Genomic DNA, 12,473 nt, shown 5'->3' with positions numbered 1-12,473 from the left:
CGTTCACACTATCACTATGGTTCCTTGCCTTGTCTTTATTTACGAGCAGCTTTTATTTCCCTCTGTCTCTTGTATACATACCCCTGAAGTCTCCCTGCATTTTACCTTAACTCTTTGCACTCACCTCCTCTCCACCTTCATCGACTAGGGTCCAGTTTCCAGACTCAGGTCCAGAGGATGCAGAGCTCTGACTCTCACATGGCTTCATGTGTCCCAGGAACTCTGCACGGTGCCTGAGGCAAAAAAAAAAGAAGAAGCCACAAGTTTTAGAGATGTGAGGATGCTGCCCACTGAGTGGACCTGGACCCAAATCAGTGGGTAAGACAGAGTCATTGTTAAAGGGGGCACTTTACCTGGCAGGTGACATTAGGATGGCCAGAGCTTGCATAAAGTGCTGTATCCCATAGGTGTTTCCCCAAACTTGTATCTGAGGCAGACAAACCTCCAGTCAGCATCACAGCCAACATGGACAGTATAAAACAACCATAAAAAAGCAAAACAATAAAAGACTGTGTTTCTTGACGAACCTGGAGGAAGGGTGCAGACCACTTGCCAACCCCAGCAGGACAGCAGAGAAGATGGCAGAGCAGGTACAGGTGCTCTCCCGACCCTCCAACATGCAGCAGGACTGCCACCTGGAGAGTGGACCAGAGCCTTGTGAGGACACCCACCCAGCAACAAAATACCACAACTACAGGAACATGCAAGTAATTAAAGTGGTTGGTTGGTGCGTGTACCAGTCTCTCCAGCCAGTGATGGATGTCCGTCTGGAACTGAGTGTCATCGAGGACTCTGCGTGTGAAGCTGAACAGGACACTTATGGCCTCTTTCAGGGGCTGCAGAGAACAAGGCTGAGTTTGGCTGCCGGAACATTCTGGAAACAGAAACAGCACAAACCCAATGAGGTGAGTATAGGGATGTCACGATTAATTCTTTTCACAATTAATCGCAGTATTAAACGCTACACATTTAATTCATTGTAAAGATTCCTAAATACTGTTGCTCTCTGTCACACCAAAGTAAAGGTAAATGTACAGTAACTGGGTTAAATTACGTTAATGTCAATGTACCAAACGTAACATTGAACTGGTAGGAATTTAAATGTTAGCGTGTCATTTGTAAGTAAAAAAAAAAGATTAAAATAAACTTAAACATTTGGTATAGATGACAATTAATGACATACTTCAACTTCCCCTTGGGGATTTGATCCTATATTAACATATACTTAACATATTTTGTGTATATAATAAGTAATGTAATTATATTTTGGCTATATTTGATTTTACACATTGATAGTGTTTTGAAATTAATTAATGCATAATAATCGTTATACTGTGATTATTTCTCTGACAATAATCGTACCAAGAAAATCTATAATTGTGACATCCCTGGTGGTGAGTGCCCTTCACATCAGCAGGACAGTGTCTGGAGCAGCTCACCTTTAAGTAGATGATACAAGTATGATTCCACCTGTAGGCGAGACAGCAGTGCAGTGTACGCATGCAGCGCCACCTTCTGATGGAGCAGCTCACTGCGAGCTTCAAATAGTCTCTTCAGCTCAGCCAGCACACTCTCACTGAAATCTGCCTGCTGGAAGCGGTGGTACCCACACACCTTAGACTGGTCTGCACACACACCCTGGAGGGAGAAACACTTATATTAAAAGTGCTATAACAGCAGAGGATGATTAAAAGCCTATTTATTGAATATCTCCATCTTTATTGAGCCAAAAAAACACACCTGAAGAGTAAGCTGTTCATCTCTGAAGCTCCAGAGACGATTCTGTGTGCTCTTGCAGTCTGACGACTGTGTGTGTAGCTGCGTGTGCGACTGGGTCAGCTGTCTGCGGCAGCGCCAGTAATTTTGCAGTAATTCAGTCAGTTCGTGGTTCTCCTGCCGTGCCAGAGCACAAAACTGCGCTGCACACACTTCAACGCCTTCTAACGCCGGGTTCACACCGGACGCCGAAGCGCCGCGAATAGCCGCGGAGCGGAGTCCGCTTCCATTCGGCGCCCTCGTTAACTGGTGTTGTAGTTCAGACTAGACGCGGAGCGTCGCGGTCCTCCGCGGTCGGCTCGCGCCGTGGAGCGCCGGTTTCGGCGTCTGCTCTATTTTGTGCGCGAGCCGCGGCCGACCGCGTCAATTCTGGCAGGAAGTCACACAAAGAAACACGAGAGAATCCGGTCAATTTTCAAAATAAAAGCGATTTTCAAAATAAAATACCGCGATTGACAAATTTGATCATATTTGTGTATGTAAACAGAGTAGCGAGATCGGAGATGAAAACTAAACAAAAACAAAACAAAACACAAGCACACAAACAAACAAACAAACAAACAAACACGCACACACACACACACACACACAAACAAACACACACTGACAGACACACAGCAACGGAGTGGGCTGTCAACGGGGCGGGGGGTGGGGTTTGGGGTGTCTAAACACACAAACAACCAGGGAGAAGAGCGAGAGAGACGATGGACGACGTGAAATTGATTTTGGAGGTCGAGAAGTACAGGGAGCTGTACGACCCACAGCACCTATTTTATAAGGACAACATAAAAAAAGACAAGTGTTGGGAGGCTGTAGCAACAGCCATTGGATCTACGAGTAAGTATAGCCTACTGTCTCAAAAGATGTCTCACAAGTTCTGTGCAAAATCAATTGTCCATAGATTTTTAATTATATAGCCTCTATTAATTAAATAATAGTCTACATATTCCACACTGTGTGACCAAATGTAATCCTGCTTCAGTAGCCTAGTCTGCAGGGGCCACCAGGGTCCCTCAGCCATTTTCTCCACCATCCATCCCCCATTACCTGTTCCAAGGAAAAGTGTCCTCAGCAGCCATTTTCTCTCCCTCCTCCAGTTTCATGTCCAAAAGTACAAGTTCTTGAATAGTCATTAAGTGCTGTTTCTAAAGCATATAAGAGCCAAAAATTATAATATAGCCTACATATTGTGAAATCACATTTTCTGACTGTATTTTTAGATAGAAAAAATACAAGTATCATGATAACTTTGTAAATAAAGCTCTACTGTTTTAAAACGATTTTTTTTACTTTTATTTAGCCCTCATAATCCACTAGAATAACAACAAACTCATTTGGAAGAGACATGCAGTATTTTTATGTATTTCATGTTGTGGTTTTTATACCTATTAAGTCTGGGCAATAAATTCCTCACATAGTAATGTTAATATCTATCTATTAACACATTTGGCTTATAATAACCCACAGATTTAAAAAGCAGTCAGAGTCCATGAAATAATGACAAATAAATCGATTTTCTTTCACATTTATTTCAAGCATATACAGCAAAAACACAGCACAGCAAAATAAAGGCCAAAATAATGTGTATGTATCTCCCCTCAAATCAAAGTCCCTCTAGCTGTGGCTCAGCATTGCACTTAGAGCATACGATCCTGCCAGGGCACACTGCCTTCAGGAGAGAGGAAAAATGCGCAGAATTTTTCCCTTGTATCGTACGCATCCCTGCATCCTCTGTTGCCACCCATGTTCCTGGCATCCTGGAGGTGCTCCCCTCGCTGTTCTGCCTCCTCCAACAACCTCTGGTTGTCCACTGCGTTGAGGAGGTAGTTGTGCAGGATGCAAACAGCCATAACAACAGCATCCACATTCTCTGGTGCCATTGTTATCCGTGTGTAGAGAACTCTCCACCGTGCTGCCAGAATGCCAAAAGCACATTCCACCACCATCCTGGCCCTGGACAGTCTGTAGTTGAATAACTTTTTCCACCGCCCAAGGTGTTGTCCAGGGAATGGCCTCATTAAGTACCTCTTCAGAGGGAAGGCAGCGTCCCCCACCATGGTGTACGGTACTGGCACTTGTTGGCCTGCTCCTGGCAGAGGACAGTCATCAGGAACATGCAGCGTTTTGTTTTCCATGCAAATTCCAAGGTCCGATCCACTGTAGACTCCTCCATCACTTGCCCGTCCATAGTCTCCCACCTGGACGTTAATGAATCGGTAGTTGGCATCCACCAGTGCCAGCAGAACAATGGAAAATGTTTTTTTATAATTGAAGTACTGACTTCCTGATTTTGGTGGTGCTGTGATGTTTATGTGTTTCCCGTCGATGGCCCCAAGGCAGTTTGGAAAATTCCACCGAGTCCAGAATGCAGAGGCGATGTCCCTCCACATCTGCTCTGTGGGCCTGGGAAACTGCTTGGCCATCATCTGCCTCTCTATTGCCCGGCAGGTCATGTGCACGGAGGTGGACACGGTGCTCTTTCCCAACCTATACTGGAAAGCCAGACTTGAAAAGGTTTCCCCTGTACCAAGGAATCTGTGGGAATAGAAAAAAATGTATCTAAATTAATAAACAGTAATATTAACAGTATTTAGTAATATAATTATCATAATTGTGTTGTAATATAACTAATTAATAGGGAAAAAGGTTATTGTATTTTTTTGTTATTAATTCATGTATGTTACTGTGTCACAGTTGATGAATGCAAAAGGAGATGGAAGCAGTTACGGGACAATTTTGTCAAGAATAAAAACAAAACTGCTGCGAGCGGGTCCGCTGGTGGCAGTGCAAAGGACTGGAAGTACAGCAGTATTATGTCCTTCTTGATTCCATATATGCAACCCAGAAGGTTAGTAGTTATTTTTATAAATGAAATATTTCTTTTTTCAAAATGTATGTGATCTTGTGAACTTTCATAATCATTTTTGCAAATTATTATTTTTAATATTTTGTTTCTATCCTGTATTTCATAACAAAAGGTTTTTCTCTTTTTTTTAAAGCTCTAAAAGTACTTTCCGGCCTGTTGATGTGAGTGAAGCAACAGACCTAAGCACAGATGAGGCTGGACCCTCTGGACTACTTTCAAGGCCTGCAACACCAACCACTCCCACACTGAGGTCTGCATCTTCCTCTCCACACCCAACAGACAGAGGACAAACCTCCACCCAGCTTCCAAACCCCCCAATACACCCCAGAGTTCAGGCCTTGTCATCAGGAGCTGACACTGAAACATCACAGGCCAGAAAAAAGAGAAGGCAAGGGTCAACTACTGCAGGGCCAACAGAACAACAACTCCTGCAATTACTGACAGCTGAACCAGTACCAGTCCCGCCGCATGTCCCCAAAGATGAGGAGGAAATGTATTATTTTGCCCTCAGCCTTGTCCCCAGATTAAACAGACTGCGCCGTAGCTCCCAGGCACGTGCTCAAATACACCTAGTGCAGTACCTCACCGACTTGGAAAAAGAAGAAGAAGAACCTTCAAGACCAACCCCATTACCTTGGCAGCAGGCAACCCAGCCACAAACAACTTTTCAAGCTTCTTATCATTCAACATCCCATTATCAACCAAGCCACTACTCACCCCCCTCTACATATCAACAACAAACACAACCCCCAATGTCCCACCCACAGCAGGGACAACAATACACCTCTCCTCCAGATCCACAAAGAGGTGTGAAGAGAACATCCATGCTAGAAGAGCTTCAAGACCCCTCCTCCCCCACAACATACCACCACTTTTAGTAGGACAGCCTGAATAATCTTTGTTTCATAGTTGAATTTTTTATGTTTACATTTATGTCAGAAGTTCGACAAAAGGGTTGTGAAGAGGAGCATGTCCATGCTAGAAGAGGTTGAAGACCTCTCCTCCCCCAAAAAATACCTCAACTTTGAGTATGTAAGTGATAGCCTGAATAAGTCCTTTTTGTTTTATACTGCAATGACTTCTATTTTTTTATGATGCCATTTATTGAAGAAGTTATTATTTTGTTAAATTATATTGTTTGTTGTGTTGTAGTTAAGTTTTTATAATGTAGTTTGCAGTGGTTTTGCAGTTAATAAAAAAACACACTAAACACTGTGCAGAAAATGCTTATTTCTTTGTTATCTTACCTCAGTGTCACTGCAAGTCGTTGCTTTGGCTGGATAGCTTTGCGGTAGTTGGTTGTTTGTTTGCTCAGATCAGGCCCAATCAAAGAAAGAAGGTGATCCATCTTTTCAGCAGACATTCTGAAGTATTTAACATGGCGATCTCTGTCCAGGGACAGTTCCGCCACAAGATGGTGAAACACGCCAAGTTGTTGTCTTTTTTGGTTAATAGGGTGGACCCACAATCTTCTTCTCTGGCGACGCCTGTGAAGTAGTAGGTACAACGCAAGGGCTCTCCTTCTGTCTACTCGCACTGGGAAACAGGAAGAGAAAATAGATTTAATAAATGTGAAGAGTAGATAAAAAAAGGGTATTTAAATTCTATATCCACACTACTACTGTCTACTACCATAAACACGCTCTCTTTCTGTGTATGTGTGTGTGTCTCTGTCTCTCCCGCATGGGAGAGACAGAGACACACACACACACACATAGTGTATAAACTTATTGTTTACAAAAACATGGCGTAGCCTATTAATTTTTATGAAGTTATTTACTTACCCATAATGGAAAAACACCTCTGAATGAAGAACAGCTGAGCAGGAGCGCTTGTCGACCGTCGCGGAGAAATCGGCGTCTGGTGTGAACAGGAGGGACGCGGCTCGCGCACGATTTTCGCAAGCACGCCGCTTCGCGGCGCTTCGGCGTCCGGTGTGAACCCGGCGTAACCAGGCTCGCAAACCTCCGCCTGGCTCCCAGACACTCAGCTGCTCCAGGGAGAACGGCTGCAGAAGCAAAGACATGAGGTGAGCAGGATTATCTCCCACGCTGATGTGTGTGTATATGTAAGGATACGATGCATGGATCAATCAATATTGATACTGACTGATACTGATATAATGTTGGAGGTGAAATTATAATTTTAGAAAGAATATCAATGATAATGTGGATACCAGGACCAAATCAGTGAAGACAACAGTTGTCGTCCACATCTGTGTAATAAATGCATATTAAAAACAGAAAACATGATTCAAACAACCATAACCAACATTTACAGGCTCATATGTTTTATGTATAAAATTTCTGTTTCTGACCGAGTGAAAAGATTTTTGCAATTATGCATCTATCTGCAGCAAACACATTATTTACCTTTAGCTGACTTTATAAACTAACTAGGGACGGGAGTTGGAAACTAGCATTAGCTATAATCTCTGTATGCAGAACATCAGTCACATTGACTTGTTTGTAACGAGTGAAAGTGTCACTATGTTAACCTGCATTGTCCCTATCAAATAAACTGAATTAAATTAAACGTAACTATGTCTTAAGTTGATGGTTGATGGTAAAGACACTGATGACTTTACAATAATATGTTGTTCGACTCTAAACAGCTATATATGTATTATAAACACTGTTATTAAAACAGTTCAGGTCACAAAACACAACAGTATGCAATATTCAACTTGTTGTTTTATCTTTGTGTATGAATGTACCTGACTCTCTGGAGCGGTTTTGGGTAACTCTGGGTAGAGTTTGCTCCTGGACAGTTCAGCTCCAGACTCCAGAGGCTGCAGACTCGGAGGAGAAGATTCCTGCTCAGGAAGCGCCAACACTGCAGGTCCTTTAGCACTGTTTTTCACAGCCTGCTCATGGAGCTGTATCACAGGACCCTCCTCCAGTGTGGGGAGGGATGGGTAAAGTGCTGGGGCACTCGGGACATTTGGGATCTCAAACTGAGTGGAAACACAGGGCTGAGTCCATGATTGTATGTCTCTGTCCAACTCGGGGGTGAGCGGTGCAGCTATAAGCTCGGCCCCGCAAGCTGCCACTCTGTCATTCTCCTCCTCCTCCTCCTTTTGTGACTCTGTCAGATGCTCTGTACCCTGTGATGTCTCTGCTGACTGAGCTGACTGTGAAGTCCTAGTTACTGCAGATGTGGACAAAGTCTGTGGCGAGGATATTCTCCGTTTCTCAGAGAGCAGATCTGACGCCTGTGCTGTGGTGTCAGGGGGCTGAACGACGACATCCTGCTGCTCCTCCTCCGGCGCCTGACACGGCAGACTGAGGGGGATGTCAGTAAAGTCGGAGGTGGAGGCCTCATCACAAAGTGCTGAGGAAGCTGAGGCTCTTTTTTCTTCCACTGCCTGTTTCTGCTTCCTGGCCAGCTGAAAACATAAGGCAATGAATAGAAAATTACTCATAAAAATGATTAATAATAAACCTGCACTGCAGTGGTGTGAAAAACGGTGTTGTGTGTAACCGAAGAGCAAAGATCACAGTTAATGTGGCAAAAAATAGTTACTTGTAATGTTTAGCAGTGTCACTGATTAGCTATTTTGCATTAAGGGGATTTCTAATACGTTTTATGACTTGGAGCTGTTACAGTATGTGTACTTCCCATGTTTTGCAAATCTTCCAGTTTACTCTTTTTTTTTTTAAAGGTGTAAAGATGTGTAGGATTGGATAGTCAAATTAATCCATACCTGTGTGTGTGTGTGTGTGTGTGTGTGTGTGTGTGTGTAAATCTGATGTAAATAGGATCACTGTCCACTACCAAAACAATGCTTGTTGGAGTAGACCTCAAAAGAAAAGAGCACAGTAATCTGAAGAAAGGCTGTAAAGGACTTTTTGTTTAGGTCACCTGAGACTTTCCGCTGGTTTTTGCCTTGGTCTTCTTTGGTCTCACAGCCTCCATCTTTAGCGACAGCTCACCTCAGCTCTCCTCCCCACTCAGATCATGCTGGCACACAGCAGACTGAGGCTGGACACACAAACAAACAACCACCATTAGCTGGAAACGCGAGCGAGCGACTTGTTGTGATAAGCAGCTCGAGGCTGGCTGTGCTGTCAAGATAAACACTGTCATTAGCCGTAAACAAAACACACTTGTATTGACCGTCGGAAGAAGTCGGAGGACAACAAGGCAGAAACTACCTCGTATCTTAGCTCAAACACATTATCCAAAGTATTTATTTCTGGAAAACGAAACCAGTCGCAGCTCCACAACAGAAGCAGCTTTGCCCAGGCTAAGCTAAGCTAACGCCTGGCTATTAACGTGTTATTATGCTCTCTCCCTCCTTCCCAATCTATCCACCAGCTGTTCTGAGCTTCCCGTATTGTTGCTCACATTGTCAAAATAAGATTTCAACACATCGAGGCGGCGGGTGACAGGCGGCGGCGGCCCCGTCAGCTGGTCAGCTGTCATTTGTTTTGTTTCTTCCAGGAACTCCGCTAGCACAATCCGTGACCACGTGACTACTCCACCTCTCTACGGAAAGCCGGCGGAGCCAAAACGCACACCGCAATGTTTATAAACAAATGGTGAATAACGTATATACGTCATCAGCGATATTACTGGGTTGTTTTTTAAAATTAATTAATGTTTATTAGATCAGTTGTTAGCCATTATGGCCACTATTTTTGGTCTCCATGTTGTTTTGTGACCATTTTCTTATGGAAAAGGTCTGCAGGATATCTGACTGTTCATTTGAACTTGTTAGTAATTTGCTTCTTTTAATGGTTTGTCCTCATGGAAGAGTTCTACTAGTGAGTGAAATCTGGGCACTCAAAATTTAAAATAGCTAGTACAAATGACAGTAGCTACATTAGTCCTGAATATGTGAAAGGCAATGATCATCATGTAAACTAACACTTTCCTATTCTGTTGTTGTTCTCACACCATTGTGCCTGAATAAAATATTTTTGTAATAACATGGCTGTGACTTTCAGGTCAATAAGAATGCAGTCATGAATTAAAAAAAAAAAACACTTAGGGTTACATAGTATAAATCATTAGGTAGCCTATGCAATTATTAATCTTAGTTGTGTTTGAGTTGTCAGCAAAAGTTAGTCAGTTTTACATTTTCACAAATCACAGGTTCTATGATCAAGTAAGTCTGCAGTTGTATAATACTGACTTCATAAATAGATGGTGGTCCAGATGGATCCAGAAGAATACAATCACTCTTCCAGATGATAAGTGGTCAAACAGTTCATCAGGTCTGATGAATTAAAGAGCTAAACAGACACAACAACTTGTTCTGAAGGATGATTTTCTACTACCTAGAAACCATACTCTACAACTACTCTACAATTTCTAATAGCATTCATAAAGTATGAATGCAAAGGCAGGAAAAAACATAATGAAAAAAAACATTTTTATTCACAAGTTTATATTACAACAATATGCTGAATGTTTCCCTTTAAATGCCCTTCACCAGAATTGCGCTAATGTTATCAAATGACTGTCACACAGGACAGACTCTGTCTCATAACATCTAGCCAACACTTCACCCAACATGTCACACAGTCACTATCTATTGAGGAAAATGACATGCCAGATGACACGGTAGACAGAGCGAAAAACAGGGAGACAGGGAGGGAGGGAGGAAGGGACGGCAGGAAGAAGCTTTGAGTTTCTGGTACGTTGAACAACACACAGTAAAAATAATATAAATCATTTTAAAATTCTAAGTATCAGGTATCACTAGCCTACTTAAAATATGGGTGGACAGAATATTATTAGAAGATAAGGCATTAAGTAGTGTGCTCTTAACAAATACATTACACACAACATGTACTGTTAATAAAGTAGCATTATAAATTATATGAATTAATAATAAAGCATCAACACAACATTTGCGTTGATTTACACAACTCTTGCATTTACAAAAAACCTGTTGTGTGTCATGTTGAGTGGCCTTTAGATCATTTAGTCAAATGAGAGCGTTTATCATCCACCCTCAACCTCCTGCTTCAGTCTATTCAAAGTTATGTAAAGGCATATACATGTGCTGTGAGCATGGTGAAGGACAGTTGGAGGCCATGTGTTGGTCAAGGGTTTGACAGACTGTTTGCTTTGTGTTTTTAAGAAGGGTTGGTGAGGGACTACAGGGCGGGGTCATCTGGACCTCTGTGTCCTTACTGTATAATGTGTGTAAAGGAAGTTGTTCATGGTTGTATGTGTGACTTGGCGTCTGCCTCGAGGTTTCCGGTGTGTGGTGTATATATGCTTGACTCAGAGCCAAGCCGAGGATGTCTGTCTTTTCCTTGTAGAAGCGTAACTCTACGCCTCGACGTCGGGCCAACACCAGCTCCCTCCGCGCCACCTGCAGCTCCTCCCCGAGCCGCCCCGGTGACTTCTGCTCCCGTCCGAGCCAATCCAGAGCCATGCTGCTGCGCATGTACTCATCGAGACCTCGCTGAGAGTAATAGGTAATCACACTCTGAGAGGAAGGAAAGCAAATATACAGTCATCAAGGTGAAACCATGGATTCAGATATATATCCTTGGCAAGGTCGGTACCTGTCTAGAGCACTGCCTTTCCCTCAGAGCTTTCAGCGTCCCGTTCCAGTGCAACAACTGGAACACAGTCATCATCTCCTGCAGAGGGAAAGACAGGGTCAGAGGGAACACCTCTGTTGAGAAATGACTCGAATAACAAACCAAACACCCAGCTCTGTGTACATATGTCTAACAAAGATAACACGTTAAGTGGATATTTCTTGAACTCACACCTAAACTGTGGATGATTGGTTTGAAAAGATATTGTAAATCTTTATGTGCCAGGTAGGTTTCACCCTGATTTATAAAACACTGTCTGGCTGAACAGCTGCCATGTGTTAAGAGCTAGTGACATTAGTGCTAAACAGACAGGGTCTATACTTTCACTTAAACTGACCCAATGAGTCACAGATGGAAAATGGGACACGTAGCTTGTCTTGGGGTTGAAGTCCACGCTGTACTTGTCGGCCTGTTTACTCTGTTTCCAACTGTGCTTCGGTCTCATGCTACTTGTTTATGATTCTGCTTGCTACCAAACTATTTGCCACCTCCTGCTCTGACTGCATGTACGAATACCTCATAAAGCATTCACTGCATGTATCCCCCATGGTTGATGCTGTGTGGGCACTGGGCAGGCTTTTGTATGAGTGTGACTAAGTTTCAGTATCTGTGCATGTACAGTACAGTACATATTGTGCGCACATATGGAGGTGTGAGTATTACTTGGAAGCTCTCCATCCTTTATGAGTGGTGCTTTAGCAGGAATGATAATGAACCTATTTCCCCCGTCTAATAACCCTCTGTCTGCAGACATGCTTATTTACACAAAGGTAGAAATATTAGGTGTTTCATACCAAGACTCCCTGCCAGGGTCTCACTGAGAGTGAGATAGGGGTGGGAATAAATCAGCAAAAGCCAAGCAGGGGTGCAATGATAACAATCTGAAGTGGAACTACCACACAGTGGTTATGATTTTTGTTATGTTTGGCTTAATGGTTCCTAATAATGTAAAATTATAGTAATTTAATTTAATATCCAATTATTAATACGCTGACGATCCCTTAGTGAGTTCTTTTAATTACATAGATCTTTCACACAATTACATGATTTATGAGCCTAGCAGTTTGCAGAATACGTTCGGGTGGTATGTCTCACCTGAAACTCCAACATTGTCCTTCCCATGTAGGAGTGGAGGAGCGAACTGTAGGTTCCTACACTGGTGCCTGAATCACATGCATCTTCTATTGAGACCTTCACAGAGACAAGACGACAGGGCAGGTCAACATTCATGCTGAGAGCACCTATTTCAACATGATGTAATATTG

General features: G+C 42.9%; 3 protein-coding genes across 3 annotated transcripts; all 3 read right to left on the bottom strand.

Moving 5' to 3' along the window:
• Positions 1-124: 124 nt before the first annotated feature.
• LOC146960502 (uncharacterized) lies at positions 125-6,215 on the bottom strand (the record flags this gene model as incomplete). Its single annotated transcript, XM_085772322.1, has 8 exons — positions 5,890-6,215; positions 3,441-4,311; positions 1,741-2,022; positions 1,440-1,638; positions 738-874; positions 528-635; positions 354-427; positions 125-233 (listed from the first exon to the last, which is right to left on the bottom strand). Coding segments are annotated over exons 1-8 (1,896 nt in total), but the record flags the coding sequence as incomplete, so codon positions are not given.
• A 207-nt stretch (positions 6,216-6,422) lies between these two features.
• LOC146960501 (uncharacterized) lies at positions 6,423-9,129 on the bottom strand. The gene is made up of 4 exons (XM_085772321.1): positions 8,993-9,129; positions 8,507-8,626; positions 7,359-8,030; positions 6,423-6,650 (listed from the first exon to the last, which is right to left on the bottom strand). The coding sequence occupies exons 2-4, from the start codon at positions 8,558-8,560 to the stop codon at positions 6,423-6,425; spliced, it is 954 nt and encodes a 317-aa protein (XP_085628447.1). The 5' UTR covers positions 8,561-8,626; positions 8,993-9,129.
• A 1,447-nt stretch (positions 9,130-10,576) lies between these two features.
• LOC146960500 (protein limb expression 1-like) lies at positions 10,577-12,399 on the bottom strand (the record flags this gene model as incomplete). The annotated part of the gene is made up of 3 exons (XM_085772320.1): positions 10,577-11,090; positions 11,170-11,247; positions 12,304-12,399. Coding segments are annotated over 3 exons (639 nt in total), but the record flags the coding sequence as incomplete, so codon positions are not given.
• Positions 12,400-12,473: the final 74 nt, after the last annotated feature.

This window comes from Trachurus japonicus, unplaced genomic scaffold, assembly GCF_045865225.1.
Source record: "Trachurus japonicus isolate A0001 unplaced genomic scaffold, Traja_1.0 AP030296.1".
NCBI lineage: Eukaryota > Metazoa > Chordata > Actinopteri > Carangiformes > Carangidae > Trachurus > Trachurus japonicus.
The sequence above is the reverse complement of the archived record's forward strand: the minus strand, read 5'-3'. Positions and strand labels throughout refer to the sequence as shown.

Coding starts and splice junctions, on each gene's coding strand:
- LOC146960501 (XM_085772321.1), bottom strand. CDS start 8,560: ATGGAGGCTGTGAGACCAAAGAAGACCAAGGCAAAAACCAGCGGAAAG. Junction 8,031..8,506: donor AAACCAGCGGAAAGTCTCAG/GTGACCTAAACA, acceptor TTATGTTTTCAG/CTGGCCAGGAAGCAGAAACA. Junction 6,651..7,358: donor AAACCGCTCCAGAGAGTCAG/GTACATTCATAC, acceptor TTGCTTCTGCAG/CCGTTCTCCCTGGAGCAGCT.